Below are 26,722 nucleotides of genomic sequence, written 5' to 3' on the forward strand. Positions count from 1 at the left end.
TTCTAGGTCCTTAAATGTGGCCTTTTGACTGAATCCAAATTTTACTGAACAAATCCTTTTTATTTTTATTTGTACATTTTTGTTCATCTTTTATATTTTTATTTTATTTTTAAAATGAACATATTTAAAATACCAAAGAATAGAATGTTTCAATGAAATAATCCCCCCAGATTGACTGGCACAATTAGAACATGAGTAAGCCATAGGGCTAAGTGGACAGCTGGTATGCTCATGATTTATTATAGTTCTCACTTCCTCTGCCCACTGGCGCCACTACCGCATGAAGCTGGTTGGCCAGAGTTTATGGGGGTGGAGTATGCCAGTCTGTTATCAGCTTTTGACAACGATGCACTGGGTTTCTGCTTGAAGTGGAATTTGTGAATAATTGTATAGCTCGACAGTATTTTTTAAAATTCTGTCTGCTTAACAGCCCATTGCGTCAAAGAAGACCAAGAGACTGCTGAAGGAAGAAAACAGATTTTTTTTTTTAAATGAGGATTGGGAATTGCAATATTATCTTGTTTCTGCTAAAGATAAGAAGATTTGCTTGCTTTGTGATACTGCAATTTCAACATTAAAGAAATTCAAAGCTCATCAGCATTATAACACTCATAAGGACCACAAATATTTTAAATTAGAGAAGTGAGAAAGGCTGTATTGCAGAAATTAAAAGATGACAAGCAAAAGCAAAGACAATTCTTTCAAGCAGCAATAAGACCTGGAAATAATGCCACTGAAGCAACTTATAAAGTAGCTTATATACTTGGGAAAAAATAGAAGCCATTCAGTGATGTAGAAATTGTGAAAGAAGGCATTGTCAACGTTGTAGGATGCTTAGACCCCAATAACATTTCCAATACAAATAGCTGGCTCTTTCAAGGAGAACCATAACTGATCAGCAGCCTGAATTAGGCTTCAACTTATCAGAACAACTTTATGCAATACTTCAGAAGGAAAATATATAGTATTCGGTTGCTTTGGATGAATCAACTGATACTATTGACTTGGCACAGGTTTTATACTTCATTTGGGTTGTAACAGAAGATTTTCTTTGCTATGAAGAGTAACTCACTTTGGGCACGCCTGCAAATGGAACATGGGGAATAGATATCTTCAACAACTTTCAAGATAAATGTTGAGAAGTTGGACTGAATTTGGTAAATTTAGTGAATTTATGTACAGAAAATTATGTACAGACAGTGTACCTTCCATGACAGGAAAACATGAGGGGTAATTGCACAGAGTAAAAGAAGTATTAACAGATCCAGATACTCTCATTTCTTTTCATTGTATCTTGCATCAGCAAAATCTCTGTGCTAAAGCTAGTGTTTTAAGTGACACTTTGCAACAAGTTGTAAGTATTGTTAACTATATTAGTGCAAATGCAACACTGTATCATCAGTTTTGTAACATGCTAAAGTTGAAGGTGAGGTATTCAGTGTGGATTTGCTGTATCATTCTACAGTGTGTTGGCTATCACAGAGACAGGGGTTAGCCAAAATTTCATCTCTGTGAGATCAGGTAGTTAAATTTCATGAAGAACAGAATCAGCAATGTGAATTATTAAAAATAGATGTCTACGGAAATGAAGCATTTCTGTGTGATATGTCAAAATGACTTGAATATTTCTTTGCAAGGTAAAACTGAGTCAATATATGATATGTGGCAAAAAAATTCAAGCATTTTGAAAAAAGCCATCTTTTTTCAAAACACTTCTTCAAAAGGAAATTTCAGATGAACATTTTCCCCAGTTGGCAAAGGTCATCAACGAGCAGGATGATATATGTGAATCATCTGAAGAATATGCAGCTGTTACCGACTTATTAATTGGAGAATACAGTGAAAGGCTCACTGACTTTGAGAATTATAACAGCACACTCGAATTAGCATTGCAGCCTCACCTAGTTGATATCACCAAGGCACCTAAAGAACTACAGATGGAATCGATTGAGCTCTTAGTAGATGACATTTTAAAATCATTGTTGCTACTAGGAAAGGTCCAGTTGAAATACGGAAAAATGCAGTAGAGTGTCTATGCCTTTGGCAACATGCCAAGAGAATGCTTTCTTCCTTTCCAACCACTTATTGTTGTGAATCTACCTTCTCCTACCTAACCCAAATCTAGATGCCCTTGTGGTACCCATCTAGAGGACCCACTGCAAAAAACTACGGACCTCCATGCTGCAGCCAAATATTCAAATGTTTTCCAACAGAAAGCAGACACAACAAAGTCATTAAACAGTTAACTTCAAACTTAACAAATAGTTTTCATTTTGTGAAATTATTAAGTACACAGTAGTTAGATTTTTATAAAATAATATACATGTTTAAGTATATCTAATTGAAGTTTCTTGAACGTGGCCTTATTTGATTACAGCTAAATTCATGTGGCCTTCCAACATGAAAGGTTCCCCACCCCTGTTCCAGAGGCTACCCGTGTGCTTAGGCTGGTGGACACTTCTTCCATCTGCAAAGCCGGCATCCTTAGGCCAAATCCTTCTCTCAAGCCCATCTCTCTTGTTCTCTTTCTGATCCCACTCCCACTACTAAGAACCCTTGTGATTATACTGGGTCCACCAGGATAATAGAAGGTCATCCACCCCTCTCAAGGGCAGCTGAGTAGCAACCTCAACCCTACCTGCAACCTTAATTCTCTTTGCCTCATAACCTATCGTCACAGGTTTTCGGGATTAGGATGTATATATTTGGGTTTGTCCTTTATGCTGCCCATCATATTTGTGGTCACAGGAACATGATGGGCACCCATGGACACCAAACAGAGCTTAACACCAAAAGGGCCCACCACCCGGTCTGGGTGAGAAAGGGTTAACAGGGCCTCTGGCCCTTTGCCAGCTGCAGCACAACTTGGCTGAAACCTGCTAAAGAACATTCCACAGGATGGTGCAAAACCTTTGCAACTTGACTTCTAGGAATTACCCCAAGTAAATAATCATGATTATACAAAATATAAATTTGCAAAAAGAATCTGGACTCCCCTTCTAAACGTCTAAGAACCAGTGATTAGACAAATACCAGATGGTATATCCATACAGTGATTATTATAAAGCCATTAAAAATAATGTTGCAGAATATTTAACCACATGTAATGATTTTCCCCAAATAAACATATTGTAAATTACAAAACCAACATAAGCACATAGTACAAATAAAATAGTAAAAAGGGGGTATGCACAAACTGTAAAAATCTCTCGCCAGAGTATCTTTTCTCTTAAAAACATCTCTCAGGTCCTGAAATCTGAAGTCTCAGGCCCCTGGACAGGCTAAGAAGTAATGACCACTGGGAGTTTCTTAAGCAATCTTTCAGGAATGCTCTCTCTCCCCTTGATTTTTTGAACTCTAATCCCATGACAGATTAAGGAACTCTCTTCACATATATAAGTACATACAAATAAATGTTTTTCTTTTTAAAAAAATAAAAATGGGATCACATAATACTCTGGACCTTGCATTTTTCACTTAATATTTTGCAAAACATTCCTTTGTGACATGGAAGGAGCTAAATGCTACATTGTTATGGAGGGTGGGAAAGAAAATAGTCTGATTCCAATTGTGCTAAAATATTTTTACTCATTGTATTTCATGTAGGAATAACACACTGGAAGGGTACACACCAAAATCACTGCACTAGTTGCCCCTTTAGCACAGGATTTTCTACATCTTCTCCAATGAACATGCTTTGCTTTTGAATTCAGATTTTTTAATGTTATCTTAACATTGCCCATTTAATGTGGTCTTCCACCGTGTTCAAAGGACTAGAAAAATATGCCAAATGGTTCACAAGAGTTGTTTCTGGGCTGGGTGTGGTGGCTCACGCCTATAATCCTAGCACTCTGGGAGGCCGAGGAGGAAAGATTGCTTGAGGTCAGGAGTTTGAGATCAGCCTGAGCAAGAGGGAGACCGGGTCTCTACTAAAAATAGAAAAATTAGCTGGTCATGGTGGTATGTGCCTGTAGTCCCAGATACTCAGGAGGCTGAGGCAGGAGGCGCGCTGGAGCCCAGGAGTTTGAGGCTGCAATGAATGAGCTATGATGATGCCACTACACTGCAGCCTGGGCTACAAAGCAAGCCTGTGTCTCAAAAAACAAAACAAAAAAACAAAAACAAACTAAAAAAGAGTTGCCTCTGAGTGGTAAATTCCAGGCAATTTTAATTTCAAGCTCTTTATTCATTTTCTATGCTCTCTAAATTGTATACGAAGACCGTATTGTCAAGGGTAAGAGAAAAAATAAATACAAAAATTTAGCTGGGGGGAGGCATGACACAGCACTGGCTGTCCTCATCTTCCCACCTTCTCTAACGCCCCCCTTGACGTTGGGGGTCTGGGGAAGACTGGGGCTGGGCCTTGCAGACGTGCTGTGCCATGCTGGGGCAGCAGCCTCTCTATTCTACCCAGTCCCTCCTTGCCTCTTAGTAATTTGGGATGAATCACTCCTGCACCCCACTGGGCTTGGCAGCCTGCAGGCACAGATAGCATGGAGGCTGCTTAAGCTCCTCCGGAAAGGTCCTCTGAGGTTTCTCTCATTTGTTGCTCCTTTGAAAACTTTATTTCAATTAGAAACGGCTAAATGCCTGACTTCAAGGGAATGGTTAGGTAAATTATAATTCAGCCACAAGATGGAATATTATTATGCAACCCATTACAAGTTGTGCTCATGAGAAGTTTTTAATTACCTGGGAAAATGCAAGTGAAGAATGTGAGATGCAAAACAGTATATACCGGATACTATAAATCTTGTAAAAAATATACAGAAAAAAAGGAGGAAAGAAACTCCATCAAGAGGCTAGCAGATGGAAACAACCCAAACGTCCATCAACTAGTGAATGTGGTATCACCATACAATTGAATATTATTCAGTCATAAAAAAGGACTTTACTGATACGACATGATGCTAAGAGAAAGAAGCCAGACGGAGAAGCCACATATTCTATGACTCACTGATACGAAATGCACAAAAGAGGCAAACGTAGAGAGACAGAAAGTAGTTTTCAGGAGGCAGGGAAAGAGGAGAATGGGGTGTGACTAATGGGTACAAGGATGTTTTAGAGAAGTGATGAAAATGTTCTGAAATTAGAGAGTAGTCAGGGTTGCACAACCTTGTGATTATACTAAAACTCATGGATTTGTACATTGTAAAAAGGTAAATTTTATGGCATGTGAATTATATCTCAAAAAAAAAAAAAGAGAGAGATGCTCATAAAAGCTGCCTTCAGGAGGTCTGGGTCCTTTCCACTTTCTGCATGTGTTTCTGCAGATATGATATACTGGACTTAGTACTTTAGTTGCTGAAGAAAAATGCTAAAAAGAAACAGGTTCCTCAAAGGGTTTGGGTCAACAGCCCTAGTGCACAGCCCCACTCAATTACTGGACACCCCCGTCTCGGAAAGCTCCGTCCTACCATCTGCCTGACAGCAGCTGCAATTAACACCATCATCCTGGTGCTTGTGTGCAGCTCTAGGCTCGTTGGCCAGCTGGGAAGTCTCGGCAAAGCTGTTGGAGCCAGTGTCTGCTTCCCTATCCCGTGCTCCTCTCTCCCCGCCTCTCCTCTCTGTCGGCTTCTCAGCCCTCTTGGCACCCCTGGGCCCCCACCCCAGGCCTGGGTGCCTTTGCTCCTGCGAGTTCCTCCTTGAAGAGTTCTCCCTTCACTTCTCTGCCTGGCATAACCTTCCTTCCACATGCGATGCCCCAACCAAACTGCGTAAACGTCTGCTGTTGTAAGCCACCACGCTGGTGGTCATGTGTTACAGCCGCCCTAGGACATGCAGAAAGGAAGGAGAGTCCCTCCCCCCCCTCCTTGAACCTGCATGGACTTGTGGCAGCTCCGAACAACAGAGCCAGCTGAGGGACACTGAGGCTGGGCCATAAAAGGAATACAGCTCTACCCACCTCTCTGCCAGCACCCATCCCCTGGAAGTCTCCTCCAAGCCACCATGCTTGGAAGCAGCCCAGACTGGCCCTGTGGAAATGTGACGTGGAGGGGCCTTGCAGGGAAGAACAGGGGCCCCTGGCCCACAGCCAACATCGGCCTCCAGACACAGAGCACGCGGGCCTTCCGATCACTCCAGCACCCAGATGCCAAGTCTTCCATCTGCGGCTGCAAACATCATGGAGCAGAGATGAACCACCCCACCATGGCCTGTCCACTTCCTGACCCACGGTATCTGTGACAGAATCCATGGTTACTGCACACCCCTACATTCTGCGGTGGTTGTGCAGCCACAAAAACCACATCATTTGCTGCATCCTAATTTGCACTTGACAAGGTCCCTCAGCGATCCATGTGCACGGTCAAGTGTGTGAAGCAATGCCCAGTATAGCCTCTCCCAAAGCCCTTCACGCCTGCCCTACGCCACAGCAGGTAATTATTTCCCTTATGAAAGGGGAGACCAGGCTGGCCTCAAATTCAGCAAACCAGATGCATCCTGACAGGCAGGCATTGAACTTGGCATTGCCACATGTGAAGCCGGAAGATCAGCTGATGACCTTCCTGGAGCCAGCCAGCCTCCCAGGCTGCCACCCCACCCCAGATCCTTTGCTCAGCCACTTGAGAAATGACAGATTAGAATGAAAGCCAGCCCCACTGGCGGCTTCCCTCCGGAGGACAAAACGGCTCACGGGGACCCTGAGCACACAAATGAACGCTCTCACCTTTACCTGTGGCCAAGCCACAGCCGGGCTCTGCTCCCACGGGCCTCCCTGCAGAAACTAAGTTTTTTTGGCGGCGGCCTGCCTGGGAGCAATTACCACCCTAACTGGGACCTCTAAAAAGACCAGGCAAAAGGAATAAGCCCGTCAAACGTTTGCAATTTATGAAACACCGTTCAGAGAAGCCATTCCAAAAACCCAGCTAAGAAAGCAGCAGAAAGAAGGCCTGAGAATGTGGCACAGCCGAGGATGGGGGAGGTTACAACAGTCACCCAGCACGTGGCGGCTTCTCTGGAAAGAAACCACCTTCCGGCTCCCTGGGAAAGACGTCCGTCATCAGAGTCAATTCATCAGCTACCTGAGCGTTCCACCGCGGCACACGCTCTCGTGTGGATAAGGCAAGTCACTTAGACAATCACAGCTACCATTTTTCGGTTGCAATCATGTGCCAGGCACTGGGCTAGGTTTTATATGCATGAGTTCATTTCATCCTGACATGGTAGCACCCAGGATATAGGTGGTATTATTATTCTTATCATCAGAAATTGGGATCCACAGGAGCCTGAGAAGCACCCCTCCTCCACAATCCCTGGGAAGGGAAGCAAGACGCCAGCTCTGAGATCCAGGACTTGTGGACGCCTGACCACAAGCGAGAGGCGGCCACTGCACCTCGGGGAGAGGCCGTCCCAGGGAAATGGCTAATCAGAGAAAGCCCTGCTCCAGCGAGAGGCTCTGGAAGGGAGGCAGGGCCCAGTTATCCACGCTGGACCCCAGCAATGACATTGGCAGTTGCTATCCCACCTATGGCTGAAAGAGCCTGGGGCTTCTCAAGGCACCAAAGCAATCGGGCCAGCGAGGACGCTGCTCTGCCAAGACCCTCGCAAGCAGGGGCTGAGTGGGGCTTGCACACGGGGCTGGCGGGCCAGAGAGGGGCTGGCAGGAACAGCCTCGGTTTATTCCGCCCCAGACGGCCAAGGCAGGACTGTCCCTTGGCCCGGAAGCCCCACCGTGGAAGCTGCCCCGAGTTGGTGTTAGACGACAGAGCCCGGCCTGCATCCTCGGTCATCGTCGGCCAGCCGCTTCCTGGCATGTGACCTTGGGCAGATCACTTCCACTTTCTGAGCCTCAAACAAGACAAATGCTAGTGACCTTATACTGAAAATCAGAAATAGTTTTTTTTTTTAAAGGCAACGTTGTTTTGGATACTTTATCTGCATTAGGTGCTCGCTAAAGAGTCTCAGGCTACATCTTCACGAGGTTCCTAGAGCTATTACTTCCCCAGTTTTATAAACAAGGAAACCCTCAGGGACATAGAGTAACGACACAACTAGAAATTCTGACTCCAAAGCACCTGCAATTAACCACTTTGTGGCGCTGGAGCTGGCTGGGACACCAGGCTGGTGCCCCGCACACAGCAGGTGTAAGCGGCTGCTATTGTGTTATGAGTTTCCCTCCAAATTAATGTTGTCTTGCTGAGATACAGCTTTAGTCATAAATTCTTATTTAAATAATCTTAAAAGTTGAGCTCGGCCCATGCTCTCACGCGGAGATGGCAGACATTGCCTCGTCTGGGCTGCAAGCCCCCACTTTCTGCCCCGTGGCAGACACCACTCGGCGACTCTTAGCGCTAGCTAAGTATTCTTTGTCGCAGAGCCCAGCTGCAAGCGCACAAGTGCAAACCCTGGCGCAGCCACGCTAACAACATGGCACTGGCACGCAAGACATAGACGACTTGCTATCCTTGGGAGTGGAGAGAGCACTGGATCTGGGGTTAGAGAAACGTGGACAAAGCCCTTCCCGAGGCAAACAGAAAGTGCTTTGCCAATCCGAGGCGCGGTGACTTCTGTGCTCGGCCACCCCGCCGGCGGCCGCGCACAGAGGTGAGGCGGGAGGCCTCGGAGGGCCCTGCATTTGAGTCTCCGCCTCTCTGCCAACTAAAAATACGCTTTGGGGCAAGTCCCTTAATCTCATTCTCAGGTTTCGTATCAGTAAAAGAGGGACGATGACCAGGAGCGTGGCTCGTGGGGCTGCCACGGGGACAGAACAAGAGGACTGATACACAGCACCTGGACGGGGCTTGGCCTGCTGTGAGTGGTCAATAAATAGTCTGCTTTTGTCCCGTGGCGACTATGCAGACACCAGGAATGTCACCGTGGGCGTGCGTGGGCATGAACGCACAGGCCACAAGCACAGAAAAAAACAGAAGTAAAGGAAATCGACTATTCACTCCTCCCTCACTGTCAGGGAGCGGTAAATTCCAGCTGCCTACAGGGGAAGGCCCTGTCCTGTGTTCCTCCCTCAGTTTCCCTGAGAGCCACGTTGCAAAACGTTGACCCCTCTAGGTTCTATAAGAGCCACGGGGTTGGCCAGCGATGGTGTGAGGAGAGGGAAGAGATGGGAATGGGACCTCTGTGACTACCTGGGTTTTAATCCCAGCTCCCCCACTACTAGCTGTGTGACGCTGGACAAGTTACTTAACCTCTCTGGGCTTCAGCTGCCCATCTCTAAAATGGGGATAATGCTAGAGTCTCCACACAGGGCTGCTGGGAGGATTAAATGATTCAATGCAGGCACAGCACTCGCTCGCTAAGCACCATGGGCGGCACAGAGAGTGCACTCCCCAAATGCTGGCAATTACTATTATTACTACAAAGTAGAAATATCTAGAAGACTGCTCTGCCCTAATTTGCTTACTTCTATCATTACCGTTCCCTATTATTACCACTATCCTCACACTGCCCAATCTGCTGCCATTTTCACCTTACACATATTTTGTTAAATATTTATAGCTAAGTATTTATTAGTGCTGTAAACTGTATTGTTTTTATTAACTTTAAATTCCAGTTAGCATATAGAAATACAACTAATTTTTGTATGCTGACTTCGTGTCCTTTCACTTTGCTAAACTCATTTACTAGTTCTGGGAGCTTTATTGCAAATTCTTTGGAATTTTTTATGTAGATGATCAGTCACTATGGTTTTATTTCTTCTTTTCTGATTGGTATGCCTTTTATTTCTTCTTCTTGACTTACTGCACTAACTAAAATTTCTAGTATGATATTTAATAAAACTGTTTAGAGAGAAAATTTTGGCCTATTTCAATCTTAGAGGAAAGCATATAGTTTTTCACCATGAAATATGTTAAGTGTACATTTTTTTGTAGATGCCCTTGATCAGATTAAGGAAGTTCCCTTGGATTTCTACTTTGCTGAGAATTTTTTTTATCATGAATGTTTGATGAATTTTGTTAAGTGAGTTTTCTGATCACATGGCTTTTTTCCTTTAGTCTGTTAATTACATTGATTTTCAAATATTGAACCAGCCTTGCATTCCTAGGATAAAACTCACCTGGTAGTGTTATATTATCCTTTTATAGATTGTTGGATTTGATTTGATAACATTTTATTGAGGATTTTTGCATCTATGTTTATGAAGAATAGTGGTCTATAGTTTTCTTTTCTTGTAATGTATTTGGTCTTTTTTTTTTTTTTTTTGAGACAGAGTCTCCCTTTGTTGCCCAGGCTAGAGTGAGTGCCGTGGCATCAGCCTAGTTCACAGAAACCTCAAACTCCTGGGCTCAAGCAATCCTGCTGCCTCAGCCTCCCGAGTAGCTGGGACTACAGTCATATGCCACCATGCCCGGCTAATTTTTTCAATATATATATTAGTTGGCCAATTAATTTATTTCTATTTATAGTAGAGACGAGGTCTCACTCTTGCTCAGGCTGAGTGAGTTTTGAACTCCTGACCTGGAGCAATCCGCCCGCCTCGGCCTCCCAGAGTGCTAGGATTACAGGTGTGAGCCACCGCGCCCAGCCTGTATTTGGTCTTAGTATTACATAATGTTGGCTTTATGAAATAAGTTGTGAAGTAGTCCCTCATGTTTTATTTTCAGGAAGCGACTATGTAATATTTCTTCCTTAACTGCTTGGTAGAGTTAGTTTGTGAAAGTGTCTGGGCTTGAGTTTTCTTTTCTGGATGGTTTTTTAACTACAAACTCAATTTCTTTGATATATACCATATATGGGTCATCTATCTTTCTTTCTTGAGTGTTAGTGGTTTGTGTCTTTCAAGAAATGAGTCCATTCATCTAAGCTGTAGAATTGAAACACAGAGAGGTGTTTGTAATATGCCCTGTCAGGAATTAAGATATAACCTTTGTTATCTTTATGAAGACTGCCATAAAATCAGCCACAATTAAAGAATAAAATACATTTAAAAGATCCTTATTAAACAGATGTTCGATGGTAACCATGCCTCTTCCCCCAGGAAGAATAACAGAAAGCAGGCTTGGAGAGTTTGTCGGGCTTGTTCTTTTCTACCAGCAGGAGCACAGAGACACAGGCAACAGGCGAGGTCAAAATGCCTGATGGCAAAAGGGGTCTCTGCAACCCCTTCTCAGAGAGTCCTTCCCCTCCCTCTGGCCCTCAGTCTGCTCATGTGTAAAATGGGAGGTTTGGAGGCTGGGATCTGTGAGTGTAGACTGGTTTCTGCCATCCACCATCCACGGCACAGGGAAGAGCTGAGGGTGGCACCTAGCCGTCCACAGGGCACCTGTGATGCGCGAACGTCCCTACGCAGCTCCCTTCAGCTGGAAGGCAAGCACCTCCGAGGGACAGCGTCTGACGCTCAGCTCACGCCCTGGGGGAGGGGGAAAAGCACTAACTCTTCTTAATAGGATTCATTCCTCCAACAAAACTGCCCACTCTGTGCTGGGTTCAGGCCAGGATGCAAAGGAGAGAGTGTTCGAGATCAGATCTTTGGAGTCAAAGACACCTGGCCCAGGTCCTGCCTCAGCCACGGGCACTTCTTCAAGTCAAGGACTACTTTCCGTGTACACCTACTATGTGCCGGGCTCTGTCCTGGGCAGGGGGCTACAATGCGTAAAGAACTCAAGTCTCGGCCCCACGTAGCCGCCACGATCTGGAAGGAGAGACTGTCACTCAACAAACACGCCCAGTTACAGATGGGATTAAGAATTCCTTCCGCCCAGAGCTGGAGAGAGGGTTTAGAGAGATGGCATGAGTAGAGCACCTGCTACTTGGGAGGAGCTCGGCAAAGGGGGGCTGTCCGGAGGCTCAACCCGGAGAGGGCGGGGGGTGGGAGGAGAACAGATGCTACAGCAAATGCCAGTCTGCGGCGGGGTCGGCCCCAGCCCGGCTGGCCTCACCAATGAGACTGACTGACGCACAGTCCGGCTCCTGGAGGCGCCCAGCACCATGACAGACCTGCAACGCAGCAGCTTGTCCCAGCAGTCACCGAAACACTGTTTCTGCACCAGCCCCTCTACCGGCCTGCCCCCCCACCACAAGCAGCATAGTGGGGACCCCGAGAGTGGGACATTCAGCCTGTTCCAAGAAGCCTCAGCCAGGATGGCAACTGGCCCCCCTGAGCAGAGATGAAACGGGCCCCCCACCCCTGGCCAACCTCCGAAGTGGAGGCCATGGGGGTGGGCAGGAGCCGGGAACCACACTGGGCTTCGGATTTCTAAGACAACTTGAGGTCCTTTATTTCCTCTCTCTGCAGTCTGTTGGTACTTGATGAAAATAGGGAACCAGGAAGGTGGGAGAGCAAAGCATAAGGCCTGCGGTGGGCCTGGATCCCGGTGTGATCCCGGGCACGCCACCACGCCTCTCTGAGCCTCCGCTGTTCACCCCTTACATGCTGCTATTAATGCCGCCGCAGGGCTGCGGGGAGGGGGATTACATAAAAGTGTGTCTAGCGTGTTCAGTACAGTGCCTGATTCATAACAACTGGTTAATAAATGCCAACTGCTATCATTATGATTATTTTTAAATGCCAGCCAATCTAATCATCTATGTCCTTAAAGGAACAAAGAAGGTTTTGTGGTCCATTCTTTGGTGGCGTTTGAAGCTGAGGGGGTGGGGGGACGGGGGAGTGCAGAGGAATAAGAGAAATCCGAAGATAGATTATGAAGAGGACATCAGCCCCCACTGGGAGGGCAGGAGGGTTTCGAGTTTCATGGGGCCTCCCAGGGTAAATGCCGGAGCCTGCCTGACCCTATAAGTGTTTCTCCACTCAGCACAGTGTTGTCCTGACCCCTCCCCGGACTCAAACAGGGCCCCCAGGAGCTAAGTGGGCTGAGCAGCTGGAAGCCAGGCGAAAGGCACATTTTCACTCCAGGAAAGCTCTGCACAGCAGCAAGGAGCCCTATTTACAAATAAAGCCTGTTCTTGGCTCCACCACCCACACAGCCAAACCCCTTTATTCCATTTCAATATGCCTAATTCCACTAAAAGTGCATTGGCAATAAACAGAATTAATCAGTCCTGGATGCCCGAGCGAGTGTAGGCAGGTGTTAGCATATCCAAGGGGCCTTGGAGGGGAAAGTAAAATAATGGCAGGGAATATAAAACGCTTTACCGTGGAGGGGACTGAAGATGGAAAGGACTTCACTGAAGGCGGGCGTTTTGTGAGCAAATAAAGCCTTCGATCGCCTGCAACCGAGAGGCAAATTAAAGTGAGCGGAAAACTTCTATGGAATATTTTTCCTCTGCCTTGTTTCGGTATGGAAATCACTTTATTGTTGGTGTTTTCAAGATCATAAAAAGAATGCTTGCTCCCTTCAGACAATGAAAAAGGACGTAAAGAACAAAAGTGAAAATCATCTATAATGTCACCACCTGAGATAACCACTGCTGACATTTTGCTGTGTGGGCAGCGTGGATGGGCTCGATGCATATTTTTGCATGCATACACAATACAAATGAGCTCCTGTTAGCTGTGCGGCTTTTCCAGCCTGTGTTTCCCATGTAATAATGGACCACAGATACCCTTCCACATTAATATCTGCAGCTCTCCATCACCATCTTTTCACGATGCACAGGACTGGGGGAACTGCACGCCCTGTGCCATCTGGTGCTGCTTGCCTTGATGGCATCAGCAGGCACCTTCTCCCCACCTGGCTCTCTGCATTCAGCCACACCTGCCTTCCTTTGCATCCTGCAATACTTCTTTCCACTTCAGGGCCTTAGCATTTGCTGGGTTTTTCTTTGTTGTTATTGTTGTTTGCCTAAAATTCTTATTTCCTCTTTTCTTTCTTTTTCTTTTTTTTGGAGACAGGGTCTTGCTTTGTTGCCCGTGGTAGGGTGCAATGGCATCGTCGTAGCTCACTGCAACCTCATACTCCCAGGTTCAAGCGATCCTCCTGCCTCAGCCTCCCAAGCAGCTGGGACTACAGGTGCGTGCCACTGCACCCAGCTAAACTTTCTATTTTTTTTTTTTTTTTGTAGAGACAGAGGCTCACTCTTGCTCAGGCTGGTCTTGAACTTCTGACCTCAAGGGATCCTCCTGCCTTGGACTCCCAAAGTGCTAGGATTACAGGTGTGAGCCACCACGCCCAACCTCCTCTTTCACATAATTAGTTTTGTTCTCTTCTTTTAAATTCCAACCAAAATATTTCTTCCTCCAGGAAGCCTTCCCTGATATCCAAGACCAGGCTGGTCTCCCCTGGCACACACTCACATGGGTTCCCTGCGCTTTGCCATCTTGGTATTTGTCATAATGGTAATTAAATAAACAGTTGTGTAATTTGCCTTTGTTTTTCCCTTGTCTTCCCACTAGAATATGAGCTCTAGGAAGTCAGAGACTGTGTCGGTCTTGCGCAGCTCAGATGCCATAGAGCGCAGTGTGTGCACGTGGGCATAGTCAGTGTACGCTCACTGATTAAATATCATAGAAAGAGAATCGGGGCAGACACGGACACTCCCTGCCGGCATGTACTGTCCGCTTCCTCCCTTCCGCACAAAAGTGGGATCTAGCTGCAGGTCACTGATTTTGGCATCTCTCTGTGAATGTGGGAACCTATAGGTGAAGGAGAATGGAGCATGTTCCTAGTGTCTGGGCACCTCTCACCCTCTCGGGCCAGGAAAGTGTGCAGATCGAGGAGAAAATCTCAGAGATCATCTAGCCCAACTGTCCACGCAGGCAGGCCGGGGCCCAGAGAGGGGAACGGAGGGAAACGACATGCCCCCCTCCGCATAGCTGGTCAGTGGCAGGCCCCAGGTCTGAGGAGTCCTCGTGCACAGGGAAGCCCCAGGCTCTGTCAGGTCTGGGTTTAAATCCCAGCTCTGGCATTAGACAGAATCTGACCTTGGGCAAGTCAGTTGAATTCTATGAGCCTCGGTTTCTTCACCTGTCTGCTGGGAGCAATAACACCTGTGTTATCACCAGGAGGCGCCATAGTGCAGTGGTAAAACCCCAGTTCCAGCACTTCTTAGCTGGGTGGCCATCTTCATAATAATGAAGATGATGATGTTTGTCTGAGTCAGTCCAGGCTGCTAAAACAAGCACCATAGAACTGGGTGGCTTATCAACAATATAAATTTATTTCTCACCGTGCTAGAGGCTGGGAAGCCCAAGATCAGGGTGTGGGCAAGCAGATTTGGAGTCTGGTGAGGGCCCTCTTCCTGGTTCACAGGTGGCGCCTTCTCGCTGTGTCCTCACAGAGCCAGGAAGGGGTGGGGAGCTCTCTGGGGTCCCTTTGATAACGGCACTAACCCCATTCATGAGGGCCCCACCTTCATGACCCAATCACCTCCTAAAGGCCCCACCTCCTAACACCATCACCTCGAGGGTGAGAATTTCAACATATGAATTTTGGGGGACACAAACATTCAGTCTATGGCAATGTTTAATTATTAGTAATATCAGTTTGCATCGCATTTGATCTTTTCAATAATCCCAAGAAAGGGATGCCACTTATTACAAAGGGAGGCTCAGACAGGTAGAGGGACACTCTGAGGTCACACAGCTATAGAAGCAAAACCAACAAATCTGGGATTTGAACCCAGTCTTCCTGACCACAAAGCCAGAGCTCTTCCCACTACACCTGTTTCTGAGAGGCCCTGGCAGACGCCTCATCTCTGCACCGTCTGCCACGGCGCAACTGGGGTCCATGCAAATCTGCCTTGACACTTTCTTCTCATTTGCACGGAGAGTCAAGTCCCCCAACGCGGTGGGGCGTGCAAGGCCCTTAGTTACACGGACACCACCTCATCCTGGGCTTCGTCCCCCCAGCCCTGCACACGGACCAGTCACCCACAGTCAGGGTGCATGGTTCAGCCAGCCGCTCCCTTCCTTCCCTAGCCCTCTACCCGCCCACCCCTTTACCCCCCAAGGCCTGGCTCAAAGGCCACCTGTGCCCATGGTCATTACTCCACATCGCCCGCTGTGCCATCCCTGGCGTCAGGATTTAGCCAAGCTCTATTTATTAATACATCTGTGTCCTGGGTCCAGCGTCCTCACCAGCAGAGTCCTGCCTCTCTGAGCAAGTTCCCCGTCGGCCCCAGCACGGTGCTAAGTGGTAAGACCATGGGCTCTGGAATTAAGACTGCCTGATTGCAAATCCTGCTCTACAACCCACCAGCTGTAAGGCCTTGGCCAAGTCAGCTTAACCTCTCTATGCCTCAGTTTCCACAACTGGAAAAATATGGGTAATAACAACCTGTCCCTCAGGGCAGCGTGAGGATTCTATAAGATGATTATGTGTGAAGTGAATCTCTAACGCCAGGCACACGGTCAGCCCTCTTTAAAATGTGAGCTAATAATACCATTTCCATAATTGCTGGTTGCCCGTGATTGAACGCCAGCCCTGAAGCCGCCCAGCGAAACCCCAGCCCAGCTCACGGCTTCCTCTCCTCTTCCCTCTCCCTGCTACATGACAAACCCTGAAGTCAAGGCCGTCACAGGCCGTCAGCGGCGTTTGCAAAGCAGCAGCCGTGACGAGCTGGGACCGGCCCGCCGCCCACATCATGCAGGAGGCCGCCCTGCCGCGGCTCTGAGACGCGCATTAGAGGGACAGCAGCCGGGAGGGCTCCGGCAGGGCCCGCCCTCAAGGTGCGGTGCTGATGCTCCGCTGGAGGTCTGACTGCAATCAGCTGCTCGGAGCCCCGGGACAGCCCTTCCCTGCTCCGGCCCGCTCCTCACTCACCTTGAGCCCGCTGCTCTCCGCCTCGGAGCCCGCGTCCACCCCAGTGATGTAGATGCCAAGGCCGTACTCGGCTCCCCCTCGGATCGTGAGGCCCAGGGACCGGCCGTCCCCCAGCACCAGGTTCACCTGCAAGAGGGAAAGGAGCACATCAGAGGGCCTGGGGGCCCACGGCCATCGGGGGCAGGCTGTGGAGCCCCTCCCACACCCAGGGGAGCACCCGATGCCAGCCAGCAAGGAGGCCCGGGCCTGGAAGATCCCCTAGAACAGCAGCCCCCAGCCTACTTGGCACCAGGCACGGTTTCATGGAAGACAATTTTTCCACAGACGGGGTGCGGGGTAGATGCTTGGGGATGATTTAAGCACATTACGTGTGTTACATGTGCAGCTGCTCCCCAGAGCTGGCATCACCGCCTCAGCTCCACCCCATCATCAGAAATTTAGATTCTCACAGGGAGCGCGGGCCTAGACCCCGCGCATGCGCAGTGTGCGGCAGGGGTCCTGCTCCTGTGAGAATCTAACGCCGCTGACGTGACCAGGGGCGGAGCTCAGGCGGGACGCCGGCGATGGGGAGCGCCTGTGAATGCAGAGGAAGCTTCGCTTGCCACTCGCCCCCTGCTGTGCGGCCCGGTTCTGAACCGGCCGTGGACCGCAGCCCTGGAACATTCGGTTCCTGCCCCAGCCCTGCCTCTGACTTGATGAGTGACTTTGGGGAAGTCCCTTCTCTCCCTCTGGGTCGCTTACAACTGCAGTAAGAGGCAGGCAGTCAGGAGGCCACCTCTGGGGACCCCTCGGGGCTCACAGGCCGGAGCACTCTGACGCTTCAGGCTGTGTCGCGTTCCCACACCACGGGGCCGGGCTCTGCCTGCACTGGCCACCACCCGCCAGGCTTCAGTGGGGGACGCTCAGGGTCTCAGCCCAGGCTCCCTCCGCGTCCGGCTCCCCTCCTTAGGGTCGGGACTCGGTTCAGGCTCAGAGCAGCCACCACTCTGCCTCCCAAGGGTCTCCTGCCTCCCCGGGGTCTCCCGCCTCCCCGGGGTCTCCACCCTCCCCGGGGTCTCCTCCCTCCAGGGGTCTCCCACCTTCCCGGGGTCTCCCGCCTCCCCGGGGGTCTCCCGCCTCCCAAGGGTCTCCCGCCTCCCCGGGGTCTCCCGCCTCCCCGGGGTCTCCCCCCTCCCCCGGGTCTCCCCCCTCCCCGGGGTCTCCCGCCTCCCCCGGGTCTCCCGCCTCCCCGGGGTCTCCCGCCTCCCCCGGGTCTCCCGCCTCCCCGGGGTCTCCCGCCTCCCCGGGTCTCCCACCTTCCTGGGGTCTCCCGCCTCCCCGGGGTCTCCCCCCTCCCCCGGGTCTCCCGCCTCCCCGGGGTCTCCCCCCTCCCCCGGGTCTCCCGCCTCCCCGGGGGTCTCCCGCCTCCCAGGGGGTCTCCCGCCTCCCCGGGGTCTCCTGCCTCCCCGGGGTCTCCCCCCTCCCCCGGGTCTCCCGCCTCCCCGGGGTCTCCCCCCTCCCCCGGGTCTCCCGCCTCCCCGGGGTCTCCCGCCTCCCCGGGTCTCCCACCTCCCCGGGGTCTCCCGCCTCCCCGGGGTCTCCCGCCTCCCCGGGGTCTCCCCCCTCCCCGGGGTCTCCCGCCTCCCCGGGGTCTCCCGCCTCCCCCGGGTCTCCCCCCCCCCCGGGTCTCCCGCCTCCCCGGGGTCTCCTGCGGGCAGCCAGGGAGAGAAGAGGGAAGATGAGCAGTTCTGGACACCGACATGGGACAGAGCGGGCATTGGAGGTACCAGGAGGGGCTGGATGGCCACAGTGTGGCGGGAGAAGGAGGGGAAGGGCTGAGGCTAGCCTGGGGGGAGTGGGGTGCGACACTGAGCCAGGCCAGGAAGCTGGGCTTTGAGCACGACAGTAACAGGCTCAGATACGGGCTGCAGGACAACTCCTGGGGACAGGCAGCAGGAGAGGGGCAACTTCCTGAAGACCCCCCATGAGAGGGTGTGCGCCATCAGATGGGGGAGGGGGCAGAGGTGCTGGCTGAGGGCAGAGTAGACAGCTCCCTCCTGCAACCCCTGTCACCCAGACAGGACACTGCACCTTCAGGGCATGGAATGAGCCAGACCCCGCAATGGGGGCTGCACACTAAGGCTCCTAGAATCAGCATCCCCCAGGTCCTTCCCAGCTGTAGGATGGAGCTGTGGGGAGCTTGGGTGTCCTTGCAGCTCAGCCCAGGAACACCCAGATGGCAGCAGTTGTCTGCAGCAGCTGCCTCTGAACACTACAGATGAAAACAAGCCTCCCCACCTCCCTGCCCCCTTCCCGTGCATTCTTTACATTGGAATAAAATTGAGTCCTTATCACAGAACTGTAATAACAGTTCTATCAACCACAGGGTAATCTGCCTCAATCACTCGCTGGAAATTCAACCGGCTTTGGCATGAACCAGAATTCATCCACGGGAAAGCAAATGAAGCTGTGAGGCAGCCTGGCCTGGTGAAAACAACACCACCACCACTAATAATAGTAATGTAATAACAACTCGCTGCCTCTGTCACTGAGCGTACACAGTGTCGCCTATAACCCAGGTGCCGTGCTCAGCACTTCACACGCATGACCTTGTTTAATCCTTACTCCTCCTCCATGGTTTCTGTCGCTGTCCCCATTTTCCAGGAGAGGAAACTGAGGAGTGAAATGATGGGGCCGAGGTTGACACAGCTGGAGCCCAGCCCTCCTGCAGAGCACACATGTAACCAGCCCACCCCCTGCCTCTCACAGGCCTGGGTTAAGTGCTGGTCTTGCCCCTCACTCCTGGGCACCCTTGGGACAAGTCCCTGCATTTCTCTGATCCTCAGTTTCGCTGTCAGTAAAATGAGAATTGTGCAACGTGCCTGGGGCATGCACCAGTGGCCCAGCCACCCGCGTCCCCCTTCTGGCCTTGCCACGGAATCTAGGAAGGCCATCTGTAAGGATCACGGGCAATGACCAGGTGTGGGTGGTAGGGGGCATCTGAGTCCTGCAAATGGCTGTTCCTGTCCCCATCACTCCCCCGAGCATATTCCAGGTGCTGACGGAGATGACAGGCGCGTGGGCAGGTAGGCGCTGCTGCTCCTCCACCCAGTGGGAGCTGCCACTGTGGCCGTACAGAAGCTGGTCCCAAAGGGCCAGAGCCAGGGCAGACTGAAGGAGCTGGGGACAAGCCTGACAATGTAAGCACGACCTGTCCCAGCCACTCACTAGCTGTGCAGCCTGGGGTGATTCACTCAGGCTCTCCATGCCTCCATTTTCTCATCCAGAAGATGGGAATAATGACACTATCTGCAAGGACTTTAGAGGTTTGGCCTAGAAGCCACATGATTCTGAAAACCATATTGAAATCTGAAAACTGCAGTGCAGAGATAACTGCTGGGAAGCTGCGGCTCCATCGCCGGGTGAATAACCGTGTCCAGTAAAAAAGGGTGACAGAGTGCCGGTGTGGTGTGCGGAAGCAACAGAGGCAGGAGAAGGAAGCCTCTCCCGACAGCCTGTCTCTGAGTTTCTGCCGGGCGCTCGGCACCTTCACGGTCACAGCCCAAGGACGGGTGGTTGGTCCCGGAGCTCAGACTGGACCCCCAAGTCAGGGGAGGCCTCTGCCTCAGAGAAGGGTCTGGAAGCATCATGCTCATTCCCTCCACCCCAAGGACCCTACGCAACACACTCGCTCTCCTGTCAGCTGTGGCGTCCTCTCCCCCCACCCCCAGCTCTGTCAGCTGATCCAAACCAGCCTCCATGTCAAGTGATTTCAAAGAAATGAGCTCACCCGGCTCCACTCAGGAGCAATCTCTTCCTGAATATGCACACAGCAGGGAAGGCCAGCAAGTACTGGAACCTTCCCCCAAGGTGCATTTTCTGCCTCTGAAGGTCACCCTGACTAGAACTGGAAACATCCTTACCGGCTCCAGAAGCTCTTTTTTTTAACTTGACCACTCCCACCCCTCTTGAAAAAAAAAACGAGCTTTGCACCTGTTCATTGCTACAGGTCTTTGCACAGCAGGGATTGATTTTGATCTTCTTCCCCCATCAGCCAAGGGGACGCCCAGCGGGTCTCCATGGCCCACAGGACAAGGGGCTCCCGAGGCACACGCTCCCAGCCTGCACCTCGGCCCTGCAGGAGCCGCCTGCATTCTACTTCCCCAGCCTTGTTTCACAGCCAAATGATACCACGGAGGCCCCACCCTGCTCTCTGACCTCCAGCCCGTTGTCATGCTGTTCCTTCTGTCTGGACCACGTCTCCATTCCACTGCCACGTGGTCAAACCCCAAACACTGCCTCCTCCGGGAAGCCTTCCCCAATCTCTCGGGTGGGCAGCCCCCCCCCTGCACACCCCTGCGCACCACAGAACTCTCCCTTCCCCTTTCACAGGGCATGCATCACATCCTACCTCCTGGAATGTGCCAGAACAAGTCCTTTCCAGGATTAAGGGCTCACTAGTGGGCACCCTAAACTTGCCTCCTCCTGCTGGGGTGGTGAAATAGGGTAATGGTTAGGATCAAGATCTTGGAACTAGAACTAGCCTTGCCCCTGAACGCCACCACGTCCCCACTGTGACCTCCAGCACTGTCACACCCATTAGCAAGGCTACTATCCCAAAAACCAGAGAATACGAAGTGTTGGCCAGGATGTGGAGAAATTGGAACCCTTGTGTGTTGTTGGTAATGTAATGATACAGCCACTATGGAAAACAGTACGGTGGTTCCTCAGAAAATTAGAGATAGAATTACCATATAATCCAGCAATTCCATTTATGGGTATATACCCAAAAGAATTGAAAGCAGGGTGCCAAAGACATATTCCTATGCCTGTGTGCATAGCACCATCATTCACAATGGATCAGAGGTGCATACAACCCGAGTGTTCACTAACAGATGAATGGACAAGCAAAACGTGGAATGTACTGTGCTGCAGACTGAATGTTTGTGTCCTCAACACAAATTCATACGTTGAAACGTAATCCCCAGTGTGGTGGTATTTGGAGGAGGGGCTTTGGGAGGTGATGAGGTCGTGAAGGTAGACCCCTGGTGAATGGGATTAGGGCTATAAAAGGGTTCCCAGAACGCTCCCCCACTCCTTCCACCGTCAGAAGACATAGCGAGAAGACGGCCCTGTGAACCAGGAAGAGGGCCTTCACAGACACCAAATCTGCAGCATCCTGATCTTGGACTTCCCAGCCTCCAGAACCACAAGAGATAAATTTCTGTTGTTTATAAGCCACCCAGTCTCTGATATTCTGTGATAGCAGCCCAAACTAAGATAGTCTGCAATGGAGTATTACTTAGCCTTAAAAAAGGAAATTCTGCCACATGCTATGACACGGATGAACCTGGAGGACATTATGCCACATGAAATAAGCCGGTCACAGAAGGACAAATACTGTGTGATTCTATTTATTGGAGGTACCTACAATGGTCAAATTAATAGCCACAGAAAGTAGAAAAGTGGTTACCAGAACCTGGGGGACTGGGGGTGGGCAGGGATGGGGAGTTGCTGTTTAAAGGATTTTAGTTTTGCACAATGAACAGACGTCTGAGGATTGGCTGCACAGCAGTATTAATGCACTTAACAACACCGAACTGTACACTTAAAAAAATAGTTAAGATGGTCAATTTAATGTTGTGTATATTTTACCACAATCTAAAAAAACAAAACTCAGAAAACCTGGAATCCATCACCCTGCCCCTAAATTATTTCTCAGTCTTTTCAAGATGGGAGAACTCAGCGAAGAACAGTGTATGTGGGTCAGATCAAACAGGACTCAGGTTCCAACGCAGCTAACATTTATTGAGTCTCTACTGTGTTTCAGGCCTAGGCAATGGGTTTCCACTTTAATTTAGTCATCATGTAATAAATACTGAGCTTCTCCACTGTTCCAGGCACTAAGGACATACTAGGGCTCAAAACCACGCTCCTTCCCAGCACGGAGCCCACACAGCAGTGAGCAAAGTGGGCCTGCTATGGTGTCCCTGTCACGGGGGAGGAAACAGCCTCAGACAGGCCTGGCCCCATGTCTTGTCATCCCTGCCACACTGATGCCATCCCGTTTAACCCCCTAGCAGAGCGATTCTTAGTTATTCCAGCTACAGAGGCTGAGGCTGAGCACAAAAGAGGGAGCCGTACGACACAGTCTGCACCTGCCCCTCTTTGCTCTGGGGACCTGGCAGTGGTCTGAGGTCAGACAGGTCTGGTTCCCCCAGAGCTACCCACCTTCCTCCCTTCTGCTCCTGCCTTCAGCCCCACAGGACGGCCACCGTTCTGCAGCGTGGAGAAGAAGAACGTTACTGGGAAGGGCTGCAAAACTGGAACCCCCTTTGGTGGGCAGCATACAGGGTTTTCAAGGGTACTTGGCTGCACTCAGTATCGCCTGAGAACCCGCTTCCTGAGAGGTGCACCTCCACTGAGATTACGTTTAGGACTTTTGAAGTTCGGCACAGAGAGTCCAAGAGCCTGGTCGCAGCTTTTTGGAATATAAGAAGATGGGACCAGGCCGCTGGAGAGAAGAGAATCAGAGCCCACCAGGCCCAGGATCCAGGAGCAAGGGCTCCAGGGACACTAGCCCACCCTGCTCCCCAGTATGGAAATGGGGGTTATCCTCTCTCTGGTGTGGTTCTGGGTCCACCCTGGGGCATGATTCTTTCTGCCCTCTGCATTCTCAGAGAGGTGACTCCAAGACTTCCTGAGGCCACCTTATCTACTGCCTATGCTGGGACCTGCTCAGTTCCAGCAATGTGTCTTTGAAGGCGCTGGCCTCAGTCCTACCTCAGGGCCTTTGCATGTGCTGTCCTAGCCACTTGGGATCCTCAGTTCCTAAAATGGTACAACAATGGCGGCTCCTTCTCCCTCTCTAGGTCTCAGCTCAGAAGCCACGTCCTCAGAGAGGCTCTCCCTGACCACCTCGTCCAAAGCAGTCCGTCTGTCCCCATCACCCTCTACCTATTTCTGATTTCATTTCCATCAACTTCCACCACCTTAACTATCTTGCTCATGCACGCTCATTTCTGGACTGCCGTCTCTCTCTCCCCGCCACCTCCAAACTCACTGGAAGCTTCCCCGGAGCAGGACCTCTCTCTCCTGCCCACTGCTTCACTCCCACCTCCCGTGGCACCAGCTGGCATGCCGCAGGGGCTCGGGAGACACCAGGTGACTCACTGGATGGGTCCTAGTTGCCGCAGCGCTGAGCCTCCAATTCCTTATCTGCAAGATGGGGACAGGGACACCTACCACAGGGCAGCTGTGAGGACTCGGGAGGACGCCGTGAGAGCTCTCCATCAACGGGAATCTCTGCTCTGAGCTCATGAAAAGGGCTGGAGGAAAAGATAAAGCACGTTCCCTGCCCAGCGCCGGAAGGCTGCCCTTGAACATGACTTAACGCCACGGGCGGCATCTCTCAGGATGGCCAGGGAGCATCGTGCCTTGGTGGGGAGGGGAGCGCAAGCCCACCCGGCCCTGGCAACCTTGAAGCAGCCTGCGGGCTGCGCGGTGCATACCAATGAGCTACCCCGCCGCTGCTCGCTGCCCGTCTCCAGCAGAGTCTGCCGCGTCCTGCATACTGACGTTTGCGCAAGGAACACAACACACATTAGATAAATGTTACGGTCTTATTGAAAGGAAAAGGAGAGCCGAGAAAGAGTCTCCGGAGGGAAGATGCTTGGCCCGGAGCCCCAAGCCGTGTGGCCTCCTGGCTGTCCTGGTCCCGGGAGCAGTCGAGGGGCCCCATGCAGACAGCGCCCACAGAGAAGGTTAAGGCCTCAGGGGGCCGTCTCAGTCTTTCTGCTTTTTAAGAAACATCCCGGCCTGGGGTAGAAAGGGCTCCCTGGGGACATCCACTGATGCACCGGCCCCTTTCTGCAGGTTACAACACCCCATGGCACTTGGGGCAACTACCCCTCCCCTACCAGCTGCAGCCGTGGTGGCCCTGTCAGTGAACGTGCCCAGGAGTCCCCACCAGCCGTGAGCTGCCCCTCCCTGCAACACGGATCTTCAGGGAAGGACATGGAGGACGGAATGGTGGAGCGCCTCCAGCTTCAACTCTGGGACTACCCATGTCCTTCCAGTAAATTCCAACTTTATGAAATGGCCAGGACTGGTTTCTGTTGCTTACGACCTCAGATCCATGCTGCAAAAGGTTCCCTGTGGAACACGGGGCCCTGGCAGTTGCGTGTGGCCAAGCACCTGCACCTGCACCAGGGGGAAGTTGGGTCATCTCTAATTTAAAGAGGTGCCCTGAGCTTTCTCTCTTGTCCTTTCCTGGGGGCTACAATGGGGCCCTGGTGTGGCCCAGCTTCAACCCCTGGGAGGGGCGACGCCCTAGGGGATGGCAGACGGAGGGAATCTGGATCCCAGAGTAAGTCCCAGAGCAGAGCGGTGCCCCCCAGACTACACTGTCCCCTCTTTTCTGCGACATGAGGGAGAAAGAATCTCTGCCATTTAAATCGCCGTATTTAGGTTCTTTTATTGCAGCAGCTTAGCCTCTATCATAATATACACTGCACAGGTCAAAAAGAAAAGAAAATCAATACCCTTCAGTAGGGGCTTGAGGGAGAGCAATGACAGAACAAAGGCCCTTCTTCTAGAAGCTTCAAGACACTTCCAGAAGCTTCGTTCTGGGTTTGGAAGGAGAACATGGCATCTCCGGGGACAAGCCTCCTCCCCACGCCCTGCTCACCTTCTTCTCATCCCCGCCCTGCAGGAGGTGCAGGGTGCTCCTCCGGTCACCCTCCTGCTGCCGCAGGGTGCTGCCGTGGGGCTGGGGCGGGCCCGAGGGTGGCGAGGTGCTGCGGCCCTGCGGGTCCACCCAGGTGTAGATGTGGTTGGTGACGTAGCCCCCGGGGACGCGTCCTGCCGAGTACACGGACAGCACCAGCTTCTTGGAGCCCTTCAGAGCCTAGAGAGAGGGGGACACACAGGTTAGGGAAAAGGGGGGATGAGGGACGCCCTCCCATCACCCAGACCTCACTGCCTCTTGGAAACCCACACAGGAGGAGGAAGCCGGCCCCTAAGTCCCTTTCCTTTTACAACCTTCCGTTTTGTCCTATGGAAACAAAGACATCCGTCCCACCCGTATCATGAAGTGGTCCAAACGCAAGAACTGTGATCGTCTCTTAGGGTACCTGTGAGGAAAAGGGTTTACACTGCAGGCCTGAGACTGCTGTCCTCAGACGGGCCTGCTTGCAAGCTGGCCTCTGGCTGGCACCTGGGAACTTGGACTTGGACAGCGTCTGCACCATTCCCTCACTGATAAACGTGGCCCTCTGTACGTAGACTGTGGTTTATGCTGAACACCTGCTTTCCTTCTGGGGGTCTGGAGGGTGAGCACAGGTAGGCGGAGTCTATGTGTCCAGCCCCTAGTAAAATCCTTGGGTGGTCCCTGATGGGCTCCCCGATAGACAGTATTGTGTCGAAGTTTGATGCTGGAGGAAGTAAGCGTGTCCTGTGTGACTCACAGAGAGGGGACCCTCGGAAGTTTGTGCCTGGTTTCCTCTGGACTTTGCTCAATGTGCCTTTTCCCTGTGCTCATTTTGCTTTGTATCTATTCAACGTAACAAACCTTAGCCACAGGTGCAAGTGCGTGCTAAATCCCATGAACCTTTCTGGTGAATCACAGAACCTCGTGTGGTCTTAGGGACCCCGATAAAAATACCAGACAAGAGCGTCAAGAGACGCAAACATTGATAGCAATGGCTTAACATGTATAAAGGCCTGCATGCGTCAGGCACTCTGCTCTGCACCTGGCCTGCAATATCCCATGAAATTCTCACCGAACCCAATCCCGGTGGGGAGGGATCTTGTTACTTAGATGAGGAAATGGAGGGAAATCACACATAGTGAGTAAGGAGTTCCTTTCCCGTAGCAACTGATGTTGAGTGTAGACGTCACCTTGATAGCACATTTTCCGGGGTGTGGTTGGAAGAACCACTTGGGGAGGTGAGCCCAAGCTCTACAGCCTGGGGTGGAAGCTCAGATCCACCATATTGCGTTCCTACAAGGCACCTGCAGCTGAGATGAAGGTGTTTATTCAGGGAGACAGGCACGTAGCCCCGGGATTCCCAGCAAACACATCCCATGTTGGGGACTGGATGTTTGGGTAGAAGTTTCACCCTCAA

General features: G+C 51.0%; 1 protein-coding gene across 1 annotated transcript in view; it reads right to left on the reverse strand.

Annotated features, from left to right (window-relative positions):
• The window catches only part of WHRN (whirlin), an 85,471-nt gene that overhangs the window by 35,596 nt on the left and 23,153 nt on the right, over positions 1 to 26,722 (reverse strand). The window contains exons 2-3 of the mRNA XM_012768817.3: positions 25,285 to 25,503; positions 16,617 to 16,742 (exon numbers count right to left, since the gene is read on the reverse strand). Coding sequence (XP_012624271.1) covers positions 16,617 to 16,742; positions 25,285 to 25,503 — 345 coding nt within the window. The remainder of the gene's footprint in view (positions 1 to 16,616; positions 16,743 to 25,284; positions 25,504 to 26,722) is intronic.

Source organism: Microcebus murinus, chromosome 12 (genome assembly GCF_040939455.1).
Source record: "Microcebus murinus isolate Inina chromosome 12, M.murinus_Inina_mat1.0, whole genome shotgun sequence".
Classification (NCBI taxonomy): domain Eukaryota; kingdom Metazoa; phylum Chordata; class Mammalia; order Primates; family Cheirogaleidae; genus Microcebus; species Microcebus murinus.